This window comes from Chrysemys picta, chromosome 2 (genome assembly GCF_011386835.1).
Source record: "Chrysemys picta bellii isolate R12L10 chromosome 2, ASM1138683v2, whole genome shotgun sequence".
NCBI lineage: Eukaryota > Metazoa > Chordata > Testudines > Emydidae > Chrysemys > Chrysemys picta.
This window is the reverse complement of record NC_088792.1, coordinates 147715842-147740425: the sequence shown is the minus strand read 5'-3', so window position 1 is coordinate 147740425 and position 24584 is coordinate 147715842. Positions and strand designations below refer to the sequence as shown.

The following is a 24584-nucleotide window of genomic DNA, read 5'->3' as shown; positions in this document are numbered from 1 at the left end:
TAGGAAGAGAACTCTGGACCTATTTTCTCTCATTCACTTTCAGTCGGAATAATTTCAATCCAGGCCAAAGGATTTCCTCTTCCATTGTGTCTTCAGCACCTTTGGGAGCAACCAGTTACTGTTACCCACAGGTTACCAGTTTCAACCTGTCCCAGGGTGAGATGGCCAGGAAAGGGGTTGGAGCTCAACTGCACCTGGCCGAGGTGATGCAGGTCCCTAGGGTGAAGGGAATAAGTGTGGGGGTCACGTGACAAGACTCAGCCTGTGACTAGGACCCAGGTGTGACGTTATTGATATAATCTGGGACCATATAGATCATTGTTGCAACCGAGGTCCTGTAGTGGCACGCAAATCTTGTATAAAGGGGGTCAAATGGGGTGTCTAAGACAAGATTATGGGTTACTGGTTATGATTATGCTGTCTATATGTGTGTATTACTTTTGTAGTTGAAGTTATGAATATTGGCTCTATACTGTCTGTATTTCAAACTTATGCTATGCTGCTGGGTGACATCCCAGACAAACTGGTGTTAGCTCTGCCGAGCCTGCTTGATGGCCCATTAAGGACCATCAGCTATACAATGGACCCATTGAGAGAAGGCAAATATGCCTTGAGACTCAGCAAAGTATGCAGGAACTTGCCCATGTGACTCCAGACTCCATTTTGCTGTAATTTTCCACAGTAAGAACAAAGAGGTGTTCTTACACCTGGAAAAGACTATATAAGGCTGATGCCTCATCTCCATCTTGTCTTCAATCCTGCTTCATACCTCTGGAGGAACTTTGCTACAAGCTGAAGCTTTGAACAAAGGACTGAGGACCCATCCCAGCGGGGGATGTATTCCAGAGACTTGATTTGAACCTGCAGTTTATTCCATTGCTGCTGCAAGCCTGAACCAAGAACTTTGCCATTACTGTATGTAATTGATTCCATTTAACCAATTCTAACGCTCATCTCTATCTTTTTCCTTTTATGAATAAACCTTTAGATTTTAGATTCTGAAGGATTGGCAACAGCGTGATTTGTGGGTAAGATGTGATTTGTATATTGACCTGGGTTTGGGGCTTGGTCCTTTGGGATCAGGAGAACCTTTTTCTTTTACTGGGGTATTGGTTTTCATAACCATTTGTCCCCATAACGAGTGGCACTGGTGGTAATACTGGGAAACTGGAGTGTCTAAGGAGATTGCTTGTGAGACTTGCGGTTAGCCAGTGGGGTGAGACCGAAGTCCTCTTAGTTTGGCTGGTTTGGTTTGCCTTAGAGGTGGAAAAACCCCCAGCCTTGGGCTGTAACTGCCCTATTTGAGCAATTTGTCCTGAGTTGGCACTCTCAATTGGGTTCCGCCAGAACCGCATTGTCACACCAGGCCTGCTGAGAGATAGAAGGGCAGCCTGTACTCAGCCAGGAGAGAGACCCCAAGGGAAGCAGGCCTGGGAGGGGCTTGGAGCGTCCTTTAAAGGTCAGGGACAAGCTGGGAAGGGGCCAGGCTGAGCACTAAGGACAAGGCCCTAGGAGGGAAAGACAGGGCAGTTTAGGAGATGGGGCAGATAGTCCAGTTGGTTTCGGCTCCCAGGACCAGACACCCAGAGGTGAAGGTGATTGTCGGGGCTTCTGTCCTTCTTCCCCAGTGTAGATTTGATAGTGGAGAAGACTGATGCCGTAAGGGGGAAGTGAGTTACCCCAAGGTCACCCAGTGAGTTTATATCACCAATGCATACTCGGAAGGATCCAATAGAAATATGGATTTTCCAGTCTCTTCTTTCTAGGAGTCCCCAGGGCTAAGGTAAAACCCCTGCGGCCCCTCCCCATTCTGCTCACCTCCAAGATGTGCTGGAGTTTGTCTGTGCTGGGGGGTGCTGTCAGCAGGATCGAGAGCTCGTCATCCATGTTCTCTGGGCAGGCCTTGCTCAGAGCCTACCAGCGGAGGGAGACCAGGGGTCAGGAGCCTGCATTAGCACCGGTGTGCCATTGACCAAGAGCTGGCTGAGGTAAGCGCCGCCTGGCCAGAGCCCGCACCCAGAAACCCTGCCCCAGGTCGGAACCCCCTCCCACACCCAAATTCCCTCCCAGACCTCACACCCGGCACCCCAACCCCCTGCCCCAGGTCGGAACCCCCTGCTGTACCCTAATCCCTCCCAGACCCCACACCCCCACCCCAATCCCCTACCCCAGCCCTGAGCCCCCTCCCGCACCCAAACTCCCTCCCAGAGTCCGCACCCCAACCCTCTGTCCCAGCCCGGATCCCCCTCTGGCACCCCAACCCCCTAATCTCCAGCCCAATCCCAGAGCCCGCATCCCCACCGGAGCCCTCACCCCTCCCTGCACGCCAACCCCCAGCTCCAACCCAGTGAAAGTGAGTGAGGGTGTGAGAGCGAACGACTGAGAGAGGTGGGCTGGGCTGGAGTGAGTGAGGGTGGGGCCTTGGGGAAGGGAATGAAAGGGGTTGGGTCAAGGGCGTTTGGTTTTGTGCAAGTAGAAAGTTGGCAACCCTACTTAAGGACCTTTGAAAAGCAGCCTCCTTAGCACCGCTCCTGATACCAGGGGCCAAGGCGCCCCCGGACATGAGAACCACAATAGGCCAGAGCAAAACGCTGCGTTAGAAATCGGAGCTCAGGCTGCCAAGCGAACGATAGCTGACAGACAGGAGATGCAGGAATTAAGGTTGTGCCTTCAGCCAGCAACTGGTGTTCATCCGTTTGCACCACACACACACCTGTAGGCAGGGCCACTATTTCCTTGTCTGTCTGCCTGTTTAGCGTCTCTCGGTCCTTACTGTGCCCATCACCGTGGTGTCTGAGTGGCAAACCAAGGGTTTGACGTGTGCATATGAAACTGCCTGACTGGAAGGACGTGGTTTGGTGTGGATCAGTGACTGCTGGGGCGATTGGTGGCAGAAGGCTCTGAGGGCCTGGCTCATTCCGACCTGGCTCATTCCAATGGCTTCTACAGCTCAGAGCAGCCCAGTCTCCTGCCTGGGTCCGACGCAAACCAGGAAGTACAGGACCACGGTTAATAAGAACAGCTCAAAAGATCATTTTCGCTGACCCAGCCCTGCACAGATTTCCAGCTTAGGTTTGCATTTTCAGCAAAAGTTCTTCTTGATTATTTTCTCCCAACCCCCTTCTGCCTCCATAATAGCCAGGCACCCCGTCAGTCGCATCCTGGGGCGCTCCAGGGACAGCGTGTGTGCGTGTATGTGTACGTCTGTATATATGTGTATGTGTAAATGTGCTTATGTATGTGTGTACGTGTATGTGCACATGAGTGTGCACATGTGAGTGTGCGTGTGTATGTGTGTACATGTACCCCAGTCAGATGTATACATCTGGATTTCCTTTGAAAGAATTTTCAAATTGAGCTGATCAAGTGCAATGGCAAAGCACCCAATTCCTCTGCCCCCCAACTGCCTTCGCTGCTTTAACGTACAACCTGCTCTGCTGGCACCTCTGACTCCTGAAAGCCCTAACGCTCCCGGGGAGCAGGCCGTACCCTGCCCTGCCCTGGCTGCCCCGGGTGTTACCTCGGAGGGAATCGTTCCAGATTCCAATGGGTGGCAGGTCCAGGGAAGAGCCTTATCTGGCGGGAGGCTATACCAGACCCGCCCGACCCAGGCAGGCTCCCAGGTACTCTCTGCTCGGGGCTGATAAGGCTCCTTAGCAGTTTCTCTCCAAACAAATTCCAGTTCAAAACACCTGAGAGCTCCACAGCAGGGCAGCATCCCCAGAGCGCAGCAGGGCGGGGGTTAGGGGGAGCAGTCGGTAGCAGCACCTGCCCCTCGTACGGCAGAAGCGAGAAGTGCCAGCCTCTCTGCACAGAGCAGCAGCGTTCAGCATGGGCCAGACGTGCTGCGGTGATGGGTAAGAGCGGGCTCGGAGAGCCAGAGGGTCTGTGGGGCAGCGCTGGGCCCTTCTGCTCCGCACTAGGGCCGGGTGGGCGTGTTCAGCTGGGATTGGAACCCACCAGCACTTGTGGGTGTGAATGTGGGGCTGGAACTCAATGTGAGGCGCTACTGGGGGGAAGGGCAGAGAGACACCTGGGCTGAGACCCCAGCTCCAGGGAGACAGTCACTCCTGCCCAGCCGGGTTAAATTGCCCAGCTGTGTGACAGCCCCCCCCATCCCCGAGTGGTTCCCCCCTCCGGTATGTCACAGCAGGGTAATGTGCGTACTGAACGGCAGCGGTTGCCAGAGACTGGCTGGGAGAGGCCTTTGGGGATGGAGGAAGCAGCACTAAGGTACATGCCAACCTCCCTACAGAGGAGGGGCCGTGCCCCACAGGTGTGGGGCAGGGAGCTGGGACACTGCGTGGTGGGTCATTGTCTGGCCCAGGCCCTTCCTAGCAGGAGGCCGAGGCATTTTCTTCAGGTCACCTTCCGCTGCAGCTTGGCCACGGGCCCCCATACCCTCTAGCCCAGCCAGGGATCCCAAGTGGGGATTGTCACGGCTGGCTCCTCCCTGACGCCAGCAGCTCTTCACTGCCAGGGAATTCCTGAAATCCTGTGTGCTCCTCCCCCCCACACCTCCTGGGGCTGTGAGTGCCCCCCCGGACAGCCCCTCCCCCGAGCTCTGAGTGCCCCTGGCCAGTCCCTCCCCTCAGCCCCCCCCACTTCCTGGGGCTCTGAGTGCCCTCAGCCTGTCCCCCTCCCACACCCCGGGGCTGAGTGACCTTGGCCAACCCCCGTCCCTTCAGGAGGAACACCCAGTACCCACCCAGCCCCCACACCTCAGGGTTCCCCTCCCTGCGGCTCTGTGGCCATACCCCCACCAGGGCCGGCTTTAGGCCAATTCAACCAATTCTCCTGAATCGGGCCCCAGGCCCAAGCCCCGGTACGGGGTACCGGCAAGAGCTAGTGCGCTGTACCAGGGTGGTCCGGCTTCCCCAGGGGGCAATTTAAAGGACCTAGGGCTCCCAGCAGGGGCCGGAGCCCCAGGCCCTTTAAATTGCCACCAGACCCCCACTGCTGGAGCCCTGGGGTAGGGCTGCGGGACTCTGGGGGCTATTTAAAAAGTCCGGGACTCCCGCTGCCTCTACCGCCCCGGCCCTTTAAATAGCCACTGGAGCCCCGCTGCTTCCCCAGGGCTCCTGCGGCTATTTAAAGGGCCGGGGCGGTAGAAGCAGGGGAGCCCTGGGCCCTTTAAATAGCCCCCAGAGCCCTGGGATAGCGGGGGGCTCGGGGGCTATTTAAAGCTGCCTCTGCTGCACCCCGTCCCCGCACCAGCCCACACCCCCTGCCCTGCAGGCAGCCAGCCCTGTCTCCAGCCAGCCCTGCACCCCCTGTCCGCAGCCAGCCCCTGCTGCACCCCTGCCCTACCTCCAGCCCCGCCACCCCTGTTCTGCCCGCACCAGCCCTGCCCCCCTGCCCTGCCTGCAGCCAGCCCTGCACCCCCTGCCCACAGCCAGCCTCTGCCGCACCCCCTGCCCTGTCTCCAGGCAACCCCTGCCGCACCCCCCTGCGGCCCTGCCCAAAGCCAGCCAGCCCCACACACCCCTGTCTCCAGCCAGCCCCGCACCCCTTGCCCTGCCTGCAGCCAGACCCTACCTCCAGTGAGCCCCTGCCCAGCCTCCAGCCAGCCCCATGTCCACTGGTGCCCTGCAGTTCCCAGGGCAGTCACCCTGCACACCTGCTTCAATGAGGGGGGCAGGGAGCAGCTGGGACCCACACATGTGCACACCACTAGGGTGACCAGACAGTAAGTGTGAAAAATCGGGACAGGGGGTGGGGAATAATAGGATCCTATAAGAAAAAGACCCCAAAATCGGGACTTTCCCTATAAAATCAGGACATCTGGTCACCCTAGCACACCCCCAGGGAGTGGCGGGGACCCACACACGTGAAACGGAGCTCATTAATAACCGATCAACAGCATATATGATGCAATGTACATAATATATAATTTTATTTTTTATATAGTTATGGAAAGTAAATAATACATGGAAGAAATTAAAGGCTTTTTTTTCCATTATTTTTTTTGTTAGTCATCCTTGCCGGGGCCCCGCCAAAAATGTTCGAATTGGGTCCTGCCCTTCCTAAAGCCGGCGTTGCTGGGGGGATCCAGTGGGAAATGCCCTCCCAGGCAGAGTGACCTGGCAGAATCTGGTGCCCATAGGAGTGCTGCCCCCCGTCGCCGCTGGGATGGAAGGAGACCTTGAACTTTGCTTGTTTGCCATTTGGAGGGAATTCGTTCACCCTCACCCCATGCACCCCCCAGGATGGATCCTCCTCCAACCCACCTCCTTCCCCCCTCCTCGAGGTCCCATTGCCGAGTGCTCTGCTGCTGATGCAGTGCTGGCTGTTTGAACAGGAGCGATAAGGGGGCCAGGGCCACTGGGGGTCAGCCAGGCTGGGGGTGTGTGAGGCGGGATGAGGGATCAGCTGTTGGAAGCAGAGACTGCTGCAGATGGGCTGCTGGGGGATGAGTGGGGCTGGCGGCACTGACCTATGGGGGCAATTCAGCCCTCCTGATCCCCTGTGCCCCCTGCTTGCCTGCTCCCCACCCAGGGCAGGGAATGCACTAGCCCCTCTCCCCTGCTGGGAGTCTTCTGTGTTTTAAATGGGTTAGAGGCAATTTGGTGCCCATGAAAGCAAGAGCCTGAGAGTGCAGTGTGATGTGGGGGTAGGGACTAGCCCCCTTTGCTGCCAGTGCCCCTCAATCCCGACCTGCAGCCCTTCTGCTATCCCAGCCCTGGGTTCCCCACAAACAGCTCTGCTGGTACCCCTCACTCCCGACCTGCAGCCCCCTCCCCCATGCTGCCAGCTGATTAATTAAAAGGACCCTCCCCTGCAAATGGGCTTGGCCGTAGATTTGTCAGTAACATTTCTGAGCAATAATAACCATACAAGACACCCTCTGTAGCCTGGCACTCCTGCCCCACGGCACAGTCCTGAGCCCCAGACTCACTGTTCACAGCCAGCACAGACACACCTAACACAACCATGATACAAATGGCAAACTGTGGGGCACGGACCCATATAATGGCATGATGGGGGCTGTGAACGAGTCACTCAGCCCAGGGCGCTCTCTCCTCACAGTTAGTGCAGGCCCCAATGCCCAAGGCCAGCGCTAGGGAGCGCTGTGCTACAGGCAGTGAGGTGGGGGCTCAGTGGGGGGGATCGCCCCACACACACTCAGTGCTGTTCCCAGTGCCCCAGAGCGGCGCTGCACGATCCTGACAGACTGTTCTGGGGTGTAAGGCCCCCACCCCAGCACTTTCCACAGGAGTTGGGGTTCGGGCCCCATGTAGCAATTTGTGGCCAGCATGCCCCTCCAGGGATGCTGGATTCCCCTTCTCAGTGGCTGGGCTGTGTTACTGTCAGCAGCAGCCACGCTACAGCCCAGCACTGGCTGCCTTCCAGCAGGGCATGCAGTGATCTCTGAGCGCACACGGCCCACACCCTGTGTACACATGTGCCCTACACATGCAGCGCTGCAGACAACACACACCCAGCTGCACGCACACACACACACACACACACACACACACACAAAACACACAGGCAGTTGCATGCACCCACCCAGTCTGTTTCCAAGCACGGAAGGGCTGGTGCTGACTATGGGGCTCAGAGCCCACTCCCCCCCGCCCAGTCCAGCTGGTAGCTCCTGTTTGGTTCTGTCAGGGGAGGAACAAGCCAGGCCTGATGGGGTCTGGTCCGGGGGGCTCTGGGGTGTCACAAGCCACAGGCAGGCGGCCCAGGGGGCCCATTATCTGGGAGTGCCGGGTGGGTATGGCCCCTGCGATCTCCTCCATGCACGTCACAGGGTCACAGCCCTGCTGGCTCCATGACTCAGCACCCGGCCCCACCCTGCCCCAAGAGCCCTGCCCAGGGAGTTTGGCCCAGCACATGGGGCTGCAGAGCCCTGGCGTCAGCTTGCGCCATGACTGGCCTGCCCCTCAGGCCCAGCCCTCCGCCGCCAAGCAGATGTCAGGGGCAACGGGCAAGAGCAGGGTCTGACGTGCTTTGGAAGGAGGGGCTCTCCCCAAACCACTGGTCAATGTACTTGAGTGGCTTAACAGTGCACCAGACTGGGATGTGGCCAGGACTCCTAGGTTCTCTCCCCAGTCCTGGGAGGGGAGTGTGTCTGGTGGGTTAGAGCCAAGGCCGGCTCCAGACACCAGATGAGAAAGCATGTGCCTGGGGCGGCACATTGTAAGGGGACCCCCCGGGAGGTGTGCGTGCAACTTGAATGGACACAGGGATGCAAGTCACACAGACTGCAGCACAAGTGGGGCCACTGAGCGGAGGGGTGAGGGGGTTTCTAACTAAAGCAAGTTGCACCTTAATCTTGTTCATAAAGCATTTGAACAGTATCTGGAGCTCGGCCCTGCAGAGCCACCGCTCAGAACCTGGGCTGGGTCAAGGGCCTTACAGGAATAGCAGCCCAACCTGACTGGATCAGACCAAGGTCCCCCAAGCCCAGTCTCCTGTCTGCGCGGGGGGGGGAGGGGGGAAGGGGAGTGTAGGGGGGGGGGGGAAAGGGACCGTGACAAAGTGGGACTGTTCTTAATGTTTCCTCTGAATACTGTGTGGGTGCCTCAGTTTCTGGCCGACCCTCTGCTGCCTAGCAACTAATGGCCAGGCCCTTCCCCCCTTCAAGGGGATGCTAAAGGGGTGGGAGAACAAAGAGGTCAGGTGACCTCCTGGCCCAGGAAAGAGACAAAGCCGGGAGAAGGAGGGGCTGGAGGTGATTTCAGAGTTGGAGCTACCTGGGGATTAGGAGTGGGGGCAGACGTGGGTGTCTGGCTCTCTGAACCCCATAATGGACCTGGCTGAGGGGTCCCGTTCGCCCCTGTACCTACAAGCTCTGTTTTAGACCGTGTTCCTGTCATCTAATAAACCTCTGTTTTACTGGCTGGCTGAGAGTCACGTCTGACTGTGAAGTGGGGGTTCAGGACCCTCTGGCTTCCCCAGGACCCCGCCGGGTGGACTTGCTGTGGGAAGCGCACGGAGGGGCATATGCTGAATGCTCCAAGGAGAGACCCTGGAGGTGAAGCTGTGTGAGCTTCTTGCCCTGAAGACGGTCTGCTCCGAGGGAGAGGCGGCTCCCCAATGTCCTGACTGGCTTTGTGGGGAGCAGTTCCAGAGCATCGCCCGGGGACTCGGTGACACCGTCCCCCTGTGTTGTTAGGTCTCCTGGCCCGTTAGACTGGAGCAGTGAGTGAAGAGCAGGAGGATGAGTTTACCTCTGTACGCAGCATTGGTGAGCTCTACGGCCTCCGGTTCTGATGCCACATTTCAAAACATTATTCTGTGGTCCTGCCTGGAGAGCAGGGACCAGAGCAGACGACCGCTCATGGCCCCTTCCAGGCCTAGGCTTCTAGGAAGAAGGGGGTTAAACATTGGAGACGGGCCAGCAAAGAGCCCCCAAAGACTTGGATGGCTGGAGGAAATGCCTGAGTGCGGGAGACTTGGTCCATCTGATTAATACGTCCAGAACAGGCTAAATGTTGCCTGGATTACAGCACAGGCTGCTAAAGTCACCTAATGGAGCACGGGAGAACAAGAGCCAGCGGCCGGAAGCTGAACCAAATTGAAATTAGAAATAAGGCATATGCACAGAGTCAAGAAGGAGGTGATGGATTCTCCATGGCTTTGGCCAAGGCCCGGGGCCTTTCTGGAAGACGCTTTAGTCATTCCCAACTTTTTCCCGGCCTTCACATCTATGAACCGAGGAGTGTGAGATGGCCAGGGGAATGCCAGGGGAGCATGGACTATGGTAACGGGCTTGGCTATAGCCTCTGGGAGGCCAGAGCTCTGGTGCTGATCATAGAGAGACAGAGGGCTGTGGGGGCTGGATAGCAGGGGGCTGTGTGGGATGGACGGACAGACAGAGGGCTGTGTGGGATGGATAGCAGGGGGCTGTGTGGGATGGACGGACAGACAGAGGGCTGTGTGGGATGGATAGCAGGGGGCTGTGTGGGATAGACGGACAGACAGAGGGCTGTGTGGGATGGATAGCAGGGGGCTGTGTGGGATAGACGGACAGACAGAGGGCTGTGTGGGATGGACAGACAGACAGGGGGCTGTGTGGGATGGATGGACAGACAGGGGGCTGTGTGGGATGGATGGACAGACAGAAGGCTGTGGGGAATGGACAGACGGACAGCCTGGGGCACCCCCATCCCATGACTCTTGGGTGCCAGTTATCCAGGCTGGCTGAGACAAAACCGTGTGTCCCTCGCAGATGCTGTTTCACATCCCCCTTAGTGACTAACCAAGGAGACCTCGGCGGGCTGGTTACCCACATCTCCCTCCCCCTGGAGCAGACAGGAGACTGGGCTGGGGGGGACTTTAGTCTGATCCAGTCTGGAGGGTCAGATATTCCTGCCCCAGTAAGGTCCTTGGCCCAGCCCCAGCGGTGCCTCCCAAGGCCAAGAACATAAGAATGGGGGTGCGTGGACAAAGGTCCATCCAGCCCAGTGTCCTGTCTGCTGACAGTGGCCAATGCCAGGTGCCCCAGAGGGAGTGAACAGAACAGGGAATCATCAAGTGATCTCTCTCCTGCCGTCCATCTCCACCCTCTGACAAACAGAGGCTAGGGACACCATTCCTTACCCATCCTGGCTAATAGCCATTAATGGACTTAACCTCCATGAATTTACCCAGTTCTCTTTTAAACCCTGTTATAGTCCTAGCCTTCACAACCTCCTCAGGCAAGGAGTTCCACAGGTTGACTGTGCGCTGTGTGAAGAACTTCCTTTTATTTGTTTTAAACCTGCTGCCCATTAATTTCATTTGGTGGCCCCTATTTCTTATATTATGGGAACAAGTAAATAACTTTTCCTTATTCACTTTCTCCACACACTCATGATTTTATAGACCTCTATCATATCCCCCCTTAGTCGTCTCTTTGCCAAGCTGAAAAGTCCTAGCCTCTTTAATCTCTCCTCATATGGGACCCGTTCCAAAACCCTAATCATTTTAGTTGCCCTTCTCTGAACTTTTTCTAATGCCAAGCTCCAGATACTGTTCAAATGCTTTATGATCAGGGTCAACAAGATTTAAGTGCAACTTGCTTCAGTTAGAAACTGCCCCTCCATCTGCTCAGTGTCCCCCCTTGTGCTGCGGTGCCCGTGACTTGCATCCCCCCATCACCGCTGAAAGCCCATGCGCAGCGCCGCAGAGCTGGGACAAACACTCTTCTGTTGTGTCTTATGTGATGGCTAAATTACTATCACCCCACAGCTGGATGGCAAGTTTTGAGACATCGACCTGTGGGGTGTGTACAGAGGTACCCTGGCCAGTCTCCCACCCATCTCCAGGGCTCGGGGCGCTGGATAAGGCATGCCGGGCTGGGGCTGCAGGGGGACCTGGGTTGGTACCATAAGGACAGGGAAACCAGAGACTACAGCAAAGCAGCCCTCGCTGGAGGGAAGAGATGGGGCTGCCTGGCCCCACCTGAGATCAAGAACTGCTGAAACTACACTGTGAGGGGGAGGGGAGCACCCAGGGTTGGCGGGTGGGCATGGGATGTGAGGCGCTTCAGGCTAGCAGGTGGGCATGGGATGGGGGGTATGGGCTGATGAGTGCATGTGAGATGGGTGAGGGGACATCAGGTGGGCACAGGGTGGGCAGCAGGGAGGGGAAGCCCAGGGTAGGATGGGCAAGTGGGGGGCAGTCCCAGAGGGTGGTGAGCTTGGGTCAGGCACGGAGACAGGCTCATGCCCGGCACGGGGTTGGGGAGAGCACCCTAGGGGCACTGTGTGTGTGTGTGGGGGGGGGCTCGGGCACGGGCTGAGGGCGCGCTGGGCGACACTGGGGGGGAGCCGTCCCCACTGGGACGTGACCAAGCCCCGCAGTCTCCGGCAGGAAGCCCCCTCCTCGCCCCGCAGCGAGCCCCGCGGACGGGCCGGGGCGGGGCGGCTGGCCCGGCCCGATAGCCGGTCAGGCGATAAAAGGCTCCACTTCCAGCCGGCCGCTCGCTCGCTCTCCTGGCCAGGGCAGCACCGCACCGGCCGCGCTCATGGGCAGCCTCGCCGGGGAGCCGGACGCCGCGCTGGCCCCGCCGCAGGACGGGCCCCGGAGCGCCAAGGAGCCGGGGGGCGCCGACGGCCGCGCCCTCAAGAGGGTCTGTCAGCACCGGTAAGGAGCAGCGCGGAGCCGGGCGCCCAGAGCCGACGGGGATGGGCCCCTCCGGCGCTGGCTCGGGAACTCGGAGCTAGCGCCCGGGGCACGCCTGAAGCTCCGCTCACCAGCTCGGCGGCAGCCCGCCAGGGGCGCTTGGCCCCATCCGACTCCTCCGCGGCGCCCCGACTAACCTGGAGCCGTGCGCGGGAGTCCCATGGGGAGGGGGGGAGGCGCTGGAGCCTGGCACCCCCCCCCCCCCCCCCGGTGCAGAGCGCCCCCCTCCGGGGCTGGCTAGTGACTCCCCAGCAAACCCGCCCCCCCAGCTTCATTAAAAACAAACCTTAAAATCCAAAGGAGCAGAGTGGGGTGGCACTGCCAGGCCTGCCTGTGCCTGGCCTGTCTCTGGTACAGCTGGGCCCTGATCTCAGTTGGTCTCTAGGTGCTGCTGTAATGTCCAGGACTCTCAGAGATGGATCTAGGTAACCAGACCTGAGCACCCAAGGGAGTGTGTGGATTGTGAGCAGTAGCTCTCTGAACACCCTGGGGGGTGCTGCGGTCCGGAGCTGTGTCTGGCTTGGGTGGACTGGGGGAGGGGGTGAACTCATGCCAGGCACAATGGAGGTCACTATCGTTATCCCTGTTGTGCTGGTGGGGAAACTGAGGCCCCATGAGGGAAAGTGACTGCATGAGGCTGTTGGCAGAGCTGGGAATAAAACCCAGGTTACCTGTGCCTCAGGCCACCTGGGCCCCAGGCCAGCACTCTCCCCACTAGGCCATGCTGCCTGCCTTGTTGCTAATGATTTTAACCTCCCTTGCCCTGGGTGTAAGTGATGACACAAGGTGCAGCGTGAGAGCATCCAGCTCGGGCTTCCAGTCAGGACAGCTCAGCGAGAACAAGTCTCTCCATTCTTTAAAGCGCCCATCACTGTGGTATCTAGGCACTGGACCTGCCGTAGTAGCCACTGTATCTAGACTCTCCCCAATCTGTGACCTCTTGAGACCTGTGAATTCCTCTAGCCCCTAGATTGCCAAGGCCTTTAAAGTAGGGTCAGTATCCCTGTTTAATTGATGGGAAAACTGAGGCACAGTCACAGGATTTGCCCTAGGTTGGCTGGTGAGTCAATGGCAGAGCTGGGCCTGCCTGCCCCATGTGGCAGGCGTAAGCCTGGGGACAAAGCATTGCCTCCGAGTGCAGCAAAGAAGGGTTAAAATGCCCCAGCCCCACAATCTGATCTGAGGACAGAGCAGATGCACCTGGTGCAGCTGAGCCTATTGGGCAGAGATCTGGGAGGGGGCAGATCTTGGGAGTGGGGGAGGCGGGGGTAGGGGGGCCATTCCAAGAAGCGGGGGCCGAGAACAACCCAGTCTATGGGCCCATGGACAGTTCTGTGACTGTCACCAGGGGGATCCAATCCTTCCCTCCCCAGGATTGAGCTCCCCAAGGGCATCCTGAGACACGGGGCCTGCTCCTGCTCCCGCTGAGTCACTGGGAGCTCTGCCATGGGCATCAGCTGGTGCTGGTGGGTGCTGATCTCTCACAAATTCCCTTGGGCACCCTAGATGCTAAGGCAGCCATTGCCTGAGCCCTCTGGGGCGTCTCTGTGGTGCATGCCCCATTTCAAAAGGCGTTTTTCTGCTCTAATAATTTGTATTGTCTCATGCTGGCCTCTATCGCCCATCTTAAAGGGCCAGTGCCCATACCGCTGCCTCCTCCAGGCCAGATCTTTCTTCCTTAGGTGCCCAAGAAATCCCCCCCCCCCTCCAGGATCAAACACAGACAGCAGAGTGTGTGTGTGTGGGGGGGGGGGGGGCAAGTGAGCAGACCCAAAGCACCAGAGCAAAAGGAAATGTCCTGAGGGGGCTCTAGAGGGCTCAGACAGATGCCAAAGGGTTCCATGCGCCCGGCAGAGCTCGCCATGGTAGGGTCTGAGGAGTTGTCAGCCTAGCAGCCCCCAAATCAGGGGCACAATGTAGGCCAGTGGCTCACCTGTGAGCCTGAGGCATGGGAGACCTGGGTTTCCATTCCCGGCTCTGCTCAGGCTGCCGCTGCTCTGTGCCTCAGTTTCCCCATCTGTAAAATGGGAGTGGGGGTGCTATTCTGACCCACTACAAGATCTGTGATTGAAAAGCACTGCATGACGGAAGTGGGGTGTGCAGAAAAGCAGGGATTCAGCCTGGTTCTGTGTGTGGGGCACAGTGTTTCCTCCTCATAGTGACAGCACCTCCTCCCTGGACACAGAATTTGCCTGTTCCCCTTTGCTTCCTGACTGCATGGGAGGCTGCCCTCTCTGAGCGCAACCTGGCTTCGTTCCTATGGGGAGGTGGGGGCTGTTTGAAAGAGGGCAATTCTCCAGGAGTTTTGCTGAAAGTTTTCTGCCCTCATCTCTGCTGATAGCTACATTCTCAGCTAATAAAAAAGGACAGCAAAATCCAACCAGTAATCCTATATATTTCTCTTCCACAGCTACCTCTTGTGGCAAATCTCTGAGGGGGAGAATGAGGGGTGCAGGGGAATATAGTGAATGAAAGAGGGAAGGGGAACACACACGTGCAGGGCAGCGTAGGGAGGTGTAAGTGGGAGAGGGAATTTGGGGTGGAAACTCCAGCAGTTTTGCCCTGCGCTGGTGAAACGAAGCCACTGGAGACCTATTTGAACTGTTCTGTCTCCTTTGTGCTGGCCTGCAGCACCGTGTGGGTGAATCCGGCCGTTAAAAGATGTATTTAAGAAAATGGTTTAAAGTTGATGATTCATTTCTTCAAATCCTCCAAAATATCCTGCGGTAACGTTCAGGTTGGGTTTCTCGTTCAGTGTTTGTGTGTGAAACTATCAGTGAAAAACGTTGAGCGCTTCAGTGCAGGGACTGTTTTTCGTTGCTAGGTACAGAGCCTAGCCCGGTGGGGTCTCCATTTCAGTGGCAGCCTCAAAGGCAGGGGTGGGCAAACTATGGCCCCGCGGGCTACGTCCGGCCCGTCAGCTGATTTAATCCAGCCTACCAGCGCCTTCTGGGGAGCAGGGTCTGGGGCTTGCCCCGCTCCAGCTGGGGAGCAGGGTCGGGGGCCACTCCATGCACCGCTGCTCCCAGAAACAATGGCATGTCCCCCCTCCAGCTCCTATGTTTAGGAGCAGCCAGGGGGCTCTGCGCGCTGCCCCATCCACAGGCGCCACCCCTGCAGCTCTTATTGGCCAGGAATTGCGGCCAATGGGAGCTGACTGTGCACGTGGCAGCACACAGAGCTGCCTGGCCATGCCAGAGCCGGAGTGGGGACATGCCGCTGCTTCTGGGAGCTGCTTGAGGTAAGCGCAGCCCAGAGCCTGCACCCCTGACCCCCTCCCGTGCCCCTGCCCCAGCCTGATTCCCCCTTCTGCCCTCTGAACCCCTCAGTCCCAGCCCAGAGTATCCTCCTGCACCCCAAGCCCCTCAGCCCCAGCTGAAGCCTTCATCCCCCCTGGACCCCAACCATCTGCACCAGCCCGGAGGCCCCTCCCACACCTTGAACTCCTCTTTTTTGGCCCCACCCCAGAGCCCTCACCCCCTCCTGAACCCCAACCCCAATTTCGTGAGCATTCATGGCCCACCATACAATTTCCATACCCAGATGTGGTCCTCAGGCCAAAAAGTTTGCCCACTCCTGCTCTAGGGGCTACAAAGAGTGAGAGGGGCATGGGTTCTTTGCAAGAAACGAGCAGCCAGGCAGGACAGTGGAGGATCATGTTACAGAGCTATGTAATAAAGCTAAGCCATGTGGAATGGCCCAGTCAGCAGGTGGACTAATGAGACCAAATTATCCAAGGCATAAGTGATAACCAGGTCAAAGCAAAGTTATTGGGAGAGATTGCGTTAACTTGACAAAGACTGATGAAAAAGCGTGTCCCGCAAGCAAAGCATTCAGATGGAAAAGAACTGAATTGCATCTCCTTCCAAACACTTCCCAAGGCCAAAAGACAGACCAGGGAAGGGCAGAGACCAGCTTGATTTGCAATCAATGCAGAGGCGATTGCAATGCAATGCAGAGGTCTCCAGAAGAAGCCAAGTGTTTGTGCTTGCAACATGTTTGCTTTTGTTGCAAGTGCATGTTGCTCTCTGTCCATATTGCAAAGAGAGAAAATCAAAATGTGTTAATGATTGTGCAGTTGGTGCAAAAGCAACGCAAGGTTCTGCAGCACCTTGGCTTGCAATGGAGGAAAGACATGGACAAAGAATGGATTCCAAACCTAGAACTGAGTCTGCATATACTAACTCATCAGTGAATGCCCTGTAGAAATAAAAACCTCAGCTAGTTGGTGGGGGGACCTTCCCCAGTGTGTAGCTAATGGGCGATATGTTGGGATGTTTCCAGTACTGCCAATGCAAAACGGACAAAACTCATGACTCCAGCCCCCAGAATCCTGAGATTATCTTAAAAAATCACAAGATCGTGTGATCTTTTTCTTTGCCTTCTGGCCTTCTAGCCTTTAGAGTGTGCTTGGTTTGCATTCCCCAGCTCTTCTTTGCAGTGGCGAGAGCTGGAAACTTTTTTTAAATGCAAGTTGAGAGTCTTGTGATTCTGGGATCGGGGGCTTTCAAACAAACGTTAAAGACTGTGAGGCTGAATCCTGCATCTTCTATGCCAGTGGGTGTGGGGGGTTGGGGTACGTAGGGGATCCTGAGCAGGCTGGGGTCTGTGCCCCTGTGCCAAGGAAATGCTGCTCTGACGCAGTATGCAGCCGTTTCATCACCTTGGCTTTGCTGCACGGGCCGCTGGGTGAGGCTGATAAGAGAGTTCAATGAATCACATGTCCCAGCTGTTTGCAGAGAGAGCCCTGGAGATTACGCAAGGCTCTGACGCATGATTGGGGTGCCGGGTGTCTCCCCCTGGCTGGGGGGGGTGCTGGGAGTGGGTCACGTGACCTTTGGATTTGTTCTTTTTCCCAGCATGCGGAGGGTGGCATGGGACCTTGTCGAACAGGGCACTGGGTCGGCACCTCTAAGCCCTGCCACACGGTATCCTCAAATGCTACTAAAGCCAATGGGTGTTTCACCACCCTCTGTCCCCTCACCAGCATCTGTGGCCTTGGGTGAGCTGGCTGGGTGGGGATGAACTTCATGGCAGGATCCTGCCTCCCTGCAATGCCCGTGGCAGCCCCTCCTGGCATAAGTGGGTGTCTCGCTGCTCAGGACTGTGAGAAGAGCGACCTCACGCACCCTGTGGTCTCACACGGCCCTCACTGGCTTTCATCGGGCTGCAGGGCCCTGTTTGCTCCTCCGGTCCCAGCACTGCCCACAGAGAGCCTAGCTCAGCAACTGCGTCACCGCGCTTCTACGCGCATGTTCATCCCGAGGGGTCCTGGAGCGCGCGCCGCCCAGTTCAGCTCTTGTTTGGTGGGCCCCAGGTCAGTATTCGGCCCACTGCGAGTGATGGTTGCACTGCCGTGCTGGGGCCCCTTCTCAGGCCCAGGGAACTGCTGGGTCTCAGTAGCCAGCTCAGGCCTCGGCCTCAGGCAGAAGCTGCTGATGGGGGAGCAGGCGATCACTGGGAATTGTACAGTTTTGTGTCCTCAACCAATAGAATCCACTTTAAAAACAATGAACGTTTGTAACAATGAAATGTTTCCTTTTGTTCTGTCTGTACAGCACCTGGCGCAGTGGGGCCGTGGTGCATAACTAGGGTTTATGGGTGCTACCAGAATATAAACAATGCTAATAAGTGACAGCAAGGATAAGCCGCACCTTCCTTCTCCAAAAGCCTCACTGCTTGAGCTCAAGGAGACTCTCTGGGAGCAGTGAACAGTATTGGGCCTATGCCACGTAGGCAAACAGGTTACCTTCCATTAGATGAAAGGAGATCTGCCTCTTACTTACACATGCCAGTCCTCTGTCAAGCCAGCCATTGAGAGATGAATGCTGCAGCTCCTCTTCTGCACATCCGGAAGGATCATAGGCAGAGAAGAGGTGACGTCTGTGTTCCCACAGCTATGACACCAGTCTGCCCAGAAAAGCAACAGTGACAATTCGTAGGGTTCTAGGACCAGAATCTGGCCTCTTGCATAACCTAGGCCAGAGAACCTTGCACAAGGAAATAACCGCCAGACTGGGTCAGACCAAGGGTCCATCTAGCCTAGTATCCTGTCTTCTGACAGTGGCCAAAGCCAGGTGCCCCAGAGGGAATGAACAGAACAGGGAATCAAGTGATTCATCCCCTGTTGCTCAGGGAAGGGATAGCTCAGTGGTTTGAGCATTGGGCTACTAAACCCAGGGTTGTGAGCTCAATCCTTGAGGGGGCTGTTTAGGGAACTGTGGTAAAAATCTGTCTGAGGATTGGTCCTGCTTTGAGCAGGGGATTGGACTAGATGACCTCCTGAGGTCCCTTCTAACCCGGATATTCTATTCCCAGCTTCTGGTAAACAGAGGCTAGGGACACCATCCTGGCTAATAGCCATTGCTGGACCTATCCTCCATGAAATCACACAATTCCTGCATCAAACCTATAACTTCTGTCTGAACTAGAGCATATATTTAGACAAAGACTTCAAGTGATGGAGAATGCACCCAGCCAAGTTGTTAAAAACTTGTGCTTTTTCTAGTCTGAATTAATCTAGCTTAAAGAGCCATCTGCTATCAGATCTTTTTCTCATGTAGGCACTTAGAGTGGAATGCAGTGACACTGAAAAGGACGGAGGAGTCCTGGTAGATCAGTTGGACTTGCGTTCTTGTTCAGAGGTGCATGACCTTGCATTTGGCTATATTCAAACCAAGGTTGTTCAAAGGAGCCCATTTTATTAGGTGATCCAGAACAGTCTGTTTTCAGAGTGGTAGCCATGTTGGTCTGTATCAGCAAAAAGAACGAGGTTCTTGTGGCACCTTAGAGACTAACACATTTATTTGAGCATAAGATTTCGTGGGCTAAAACCCACTTCATCGGATGCATGCCTGTATAATCTGTATACAGTCTGTTTAATCTGTCCCCATCATTAATTACTGATCCACCAGTTTGTGTCCTCTGCAAACTTTACAAGCCATGATTGTCTTCTTCCGGAACATTGATAAAGATTTTAAATTGCAGTGGGCCAAGAGCAGATGCCTATGGCCTCCCCATTACACAATTTCCCATTTACAATTACTTTTGAGATCTATCAGTAAGCCAGTTTTTAATCTATTTAACATGGGCTGCATTGGTTCTCTCCGGTGCTAAAATGTTTATATCCGAATGTCAAGTGGGACTTGGTTAAATATCTTACAAAGGTAATCTATTCTATCGATACAGTGACCTTTATCAACCAAACCTGTGAACTCGTTTAAAAAATAGAAAAGCCCACAAGACTTATTTCTCATAAAACCATGTTGATTGGCATTAATTGTGTGCCTAATCTTTATTGATTGTATCCCTTAATAAACTTTCCATGATTTTGCCAAGAATTGATGTCTGGCCATAAAAGGCATCAGCAGCACTCACCCTGCCCTCCATGGAGCAGACATGCTCCTTCGCACTACTCACCAGCTCTCCGTCTGATCCTTTGCTCCTGCAGATCAGAGCCAAATGCGAAGTGAACACCTCCTCCACATGCTTGCGGGGGGGGGGGGGAGGGAAATCTGCACAGTGAGCAGGAAGCCTCCCCCAACCCCCGTTGTTTTCCATCAATGCCCAGCGCAGCTCCGCTCCTGTTGTGCTGGCAAGGAGGGTGGCACGAGGATTCGTGCCTCCCAGATGTGCAACGCTCCTGTGGCAGCAGCCATTGAAAGCTGGGATCTGGTAACAGCTTCCAGATATGCTGCCTTGGTCGCCTCTCGCCCCTGGGCCTGTCCTCATGCAGCTGCCTCTGGGGAGGGGTGTGTCTTCTCAACACCTTGTGGTGCAGGAGGCTCTGATTTAGGGGGCCCCCACCTCCTTTCTCCTCAAAGCAGCCTGATTCTTGCCTCCTCACGCCACCCTGCTCCCCATGAACACGCTGGTTGATTCCCTTCAACTCTGCTGGGAGCCAGAGACTGGGAACAGGGCTGGGAGCTGGTAGGTTTAAGGCACTTCCACTCTCCGCGGCTGGCTGGTGTTTATCACCTCAGGAAATTTTAGCGGGAACGCCTGCCCATGGGCCACCTGGAAATCGTTTGATGCCAGGGTGGCGCCGCTGTGAGGGGCACAGACCCCAGGGCTGCCTCATCTCCCTCTGCTGGGGTCAGGGCAGGAGCTGGGCCCCTCCCCCAGAGGCAGCACACTGGCTAGGGGCTCAGCACATTTGCTTTCATTGCACCTCCTCGTGGAATTCCTGCTCCCCCCCGATTTATTAGGCTGTTGCTGGGCTAGACATGGCCTGCCCCACTGCTGAGCGGGTCCACTCTGCCTGGCTACAGAGCACGAGACTAGTCCAGCCCTGGCTCGTTAGCTCAAGCTGTAGTTGCTCCGGCTGTTAACTCCAGAGGCCCCAGGTCCATCAGCCCCCTGGCCCTGGGCTTCTCTGAGTTTCTAGGGCAGATTCCAGCTGCCCACACAGCTCCTTTACGCTGCCCTAAGGAAATCCGCTCCCGTGCAGCTGCTCCCCCTACATCTCCTTGCGAGGGCAGTGGCTGGGGTGGCAGCTGCTCTAGTGGATGTCGGGTCCCTGGACTGTCCCCCTGTCCCGGGGCGCTGACGCTGGGTTTTCGAAGGGACTGAAGAGTGAAGGCTGCACCTGCCCTCCGAAGTCCATTAGATATTTTGGAAATCTCACGCCTCAATAACAACGCCCAGCTCTTATTGCCAGCAGCAGCATTCCCACCCTACAGATGGGGAAACTGAGGCACGGGGCAGTGACAGGATTTGCCCAAGGTCACCCAGCAGGCCTGGGGCAGAGCCAAGAATAATATCTAGGTCTCCTGAGCCCCAGTCTAGTGCTGTACCCGCTAGGCTAAACTGCCCAGCCCTCCTGCCAGGTGCAGGGTGGGCTCCAGCCCTGGGGTTAGGTGGCCCCTCTGTGGTGAGTTTGATCCTTGATGTCTCTGCTGGACTCGTTCAGTCGCTCCTCCCCAGATGACAGCTTTGGAGTGTTGCACCCTGCTGGGGTTCCCGGACACCAGCATTCCCCAAAGGGGCTGTGCTCCCCCTCCACAGTGCCAGTTCTGGCTCCCCCTGGCTGGTGGCTCCCTTGGCTAGCTCTTGTTCCTTCCCAAGAGCAGAACCTGTCTGTGCTGCAGGAGCTGTGGAAAGGGCTGGCTGCTCACTAGGCTAGGGGAGCCCATGGCAGCAAGCCCGTGTGCACAGGGTGGGTCTGAGTGGGGCATGGCCATGTTACCAGCGTGGCCAGGGCCCCAGCATCCTGGCAGGCTGTGGGCAGGCGGGTGCAGAGAGGAGACTGTCTGTCTCTGTCAGTCACTAGCAGCTAAATCCCCCTGGGCTGGAGGTGAGGGAAGGACAAATGCAGGTCCCAGCTAATGTCCCTGTGATGGCAAACCCAGGACTAGCCTGCCCGGAGCAGCGCTGGCGTGACCGGGCGCTCACTAGCATTCCCCTTTGAAGCCTCAGCCCAGCTCCCCTCCAGAGATGCAGCCCAGCGGGACCGGTAGCGAACTTGGGGCAGGAACATCTCTTTGGCAGTGGCAAACTGTGGTTCTCTCAGGGGCTGCTTGAACAAAGGGGGGGTGAGCTGGAGGGGGTGCCAGGTGGGGGGTGTTGGTATTAAAGGGGGGCAGTGCCAACTGGAGAGCGAGAGCCCTGGGGAAGCAGGGCTGCCCCCCATTCACCCTCTACTGTCATTTTCCTTCCAGGATCTTTGTGAACCGCAGCCTGGCTCTGGAGAAGATCAGGTGCTTTGGTTTCGATATGGACTATACGCTGGCGAGTGAGTTCTGGGCCGGGAGGAGGGATGGGGTTCCTATAGGGCAGGACCTACCTCTGGCCTGGCCTGTGAGGAGCTGGGTGGCACCATGGGATCCAGTCGATGGGCCCAGGAAGAATTCTGGGTAGGCACCAAGCTAACCTGCCTGGTCCATGGTTTGGTCTGTGAGGTTCTGGCCTGTATCTGGGATCCCAACAGTTTGGCCTGGTGACTTTGCCACTGGTTTGGGAGTTCAGCTGGCTTCCCCCAGTTTGATCCTCACTTCCCAGTTTGGTCCGGGGCCCAGGACTGTCTGTGGTGGCTGCTTGCTGAGCCCCCCGTCTTGTTCCCAGAAATCCGGAGTAACCCTCCTCTTGGCCCCGGCGCAGCTCTGGATTCACACCAGGTTCTGGCCATCGGCTTGAATGGGAGCAGGGGCTAGACCCTAGTTAGTTCTAAGGCTGCCTCTCGCCTATACCGGCTAGCTGGCCCCATATGGGCCATGCCCCAGTGGGGATGGGGCGTGAGTGCCAGGGGCTCCCCACATTCCAAAGGCAGATTCCAGTTGCCTGCCCCAGCGGGGCTCATGCTGGTTACGCTGTCTGCAGCATACCAGTGCCAGTGGGCGAACTGGGATCCCAGCTGTAACCCCCTGCCCCACCCCCTGGGTGTTGCTACAGCCTGGGGTCTTTGGGGGAGGCAGGCCTGGGCCCTAATCCCTTGTTTTGGGGAGAGGGTTCCCCGTGCTGGCTGCTGGAGCTCTGGCTTGTGCTCCTCTTCTCCTCCCCCGACTCCCGCCCGCAGTATACAAGTCCCCAGATTACGAGGAGTTGGCCTTCGAGCTGCTGCTGGACTGTCTGGTCTCCATTGGGTACCCCCACGAGATCCTGAAGTACCAGTATGACCCGACCTTCCCCACCAGGTGAGTGCTGCCCCCCACAGCCACTCTGGGCTGTCCCCTAGCGAGCTCCACTGACTGCTGGGGGGCAGGGCGTGACGCTTTAAAGTGCCCCTCCTTCCCCAATGCACCAGGCTCGTTGTGTCTGAACACCCCCAGTTCAAAGGGGTTTGGTTTACACCACTTAGTGGCTATTTGCCCCCTTGGATCTGAGAGTCAAGCCGGGTTACCTGGGTATTGTCCTCTGGAGTGAATGGCCAGGGGCTGCGTTGCTCAGCACCCGGGAGCTCCAGTCGGGGACGGGGGGGGGTTCCCTTGTTCATCATGGGGAGATGCGTGAACCTCCATTGTTCCCAGGGGGCTTGGGCCCTGTCCGTTGCCACCCTGCCTTGTCACTTACCCCCATGCCAAGCAGGGGCCTGTTGCTGCCATTCCAAGTTGGCACCCCCATGCCCAAGTGTAAACACAAGGTGCAGGACACGATGGGTTGGGCCTTGGAGGCCCAATTGGTCCCAGGTGTAAACCCAGTGACACTAGTGGGGTGACACCAATGTGGACAGCAGATGCCGTTTTGGTGGTGCTGTTCAGCCAAGGGCCTGAGTGGTTTCCTGAGGCCTGTGGAGTCAGTCAAGCCACCAGGTGACTAGGGATGGGCAAGGGGGGGCTGGCATTGCCCCCTCCCCAGGTCACAGTGCTTTGGAACCCAAGGCCCTGCCGCTCAGATGCTGCCACGCCAGCAGAGCCCACCACCCTGCTTTGGACGCAGCTCCGCTGCTGGGACTCAATTCCCCTGCGTGGAGGATCGGCGGGCTGGCACCGGGAGGTTAGAGCAGCTCCTAGAGCTGGTTGCTCTCTGAACGGGGCTCCCCACACCCCCGGACACTCTCCTCTCCCCCCTGCAGGGGCTTGGTGTTTGACACTCAGTATGGGAACCTGCTGAAGGTTGACTCTCATGGGAACCTGCTGGTCTGCGCCCACGGCTTCCGCTTCCTCAATGGGTAGGTGCCTTCGCTGCTCCTTTTGCCGGCACAGCCCTGGGGTGGGGCGGGAGCCCCGGGAGACTCTGGCGCAACCCCCCACCGTCAGGGGCCGGCGGAGCTCTTCCCGTGCTGAGTCCATGAGTCCATACGTGGCAGTGTTTCCCTCCTGTGTCTCCCTATCCCATCGGAACCCCGGGCTCCTCTGACCTCCTCACTCCCCTTGAATCCAGTGGAAGCCAGCAGACTGGGCCCTGATCCTGCTGAGGGCTGAGTGCCTGCTGGGCATAGTGACCTGTGGGGTGGCGAGGGCATTTGGCCCCTTGGCATTGCCAGTGTAGCCTCAGGCTCTGCATACCCTCCACTGCCACCCACCAACTCCCTCCCCACAACCCCTGCACTGTCCAGAGGTGTCTGCCTTGCAATGGCCCCTATTAGATTTCCTCCTATTGTGGACACTTGATCCTAGGGCTGAATCGTCCTGATGCGCTAGGCCAGGTCCCTGCTGGATAAGAGCTATTCCTGGCCAGGCTCCTAAGGCAGCTGCTCGGTCCTGCCACCCACTCTGCCCGTGGGTGCTGAGGGATTAGCGCGCATGCCCTGCAGTTAAGGGAAGGCTGGGGGGCAGGGGAGGGCAATGAGGGATGACCCAGCACTCAGCTGCATGTCTAGGAGCTGGAGTGAGACCAGGGGCACTGTCAAGACAGCAGCATTTGGCCTCCTCTCCCCTCCCAGGAGCCGCATGACGAAGGCTGCTGGGCACAGACAGACCTTTGGGTTCTCAGGCTCTCTTGCTCCCAGCCTGCACTGCCCAGTGTCTGCTGGTGGGTACCTGGCCTGGCTGCACAGCGGGGCCCTACGAGTGCCAGGAATCAGCCCTGCC

General features: G+C 57.2%; 1 protein-coding gene across 7 annotated transcripts in view; it reads left to right on the top strand.

Moving 5' to 3' along the window:
• Positions 1–9541: 9541 nt before the first annotated feature.
• NT5DC4 (5'-nucleotidase domain containing 4) overlaps positions 9542–24584 on the top strand; it is a 33900-nt gene continuing 18857 nt past the window's right edge. The window contains exons 1-4 of one of the 7 annotated variants that reach the window (XM_024110510.3): positions 9542–9712; positions 21777–21850; positions 22631–22748; positions 23627–23722. In XM_024110510.3, the coding sequence (XP_023966278.2) occupies positions 9678–9712; positions 21777–21850; positions 22631–22748; positions 23627–23722 (323 nt within the window). In that variant the 5' untranslated portion in view covers positions 9542–9677. Of the gene's footprint in view, positions 9713–11843; positions 12079–15279; positions 15359–21776; positions 21851–22630; positions 22749–23626; positions 23723–24584 lie in introns of those variants that run through there. The other 6 variants (XM_005279284.5, XM_065584282.1, XR_010598579.1 and 3 more) reach the window with 6 other exon arrangements.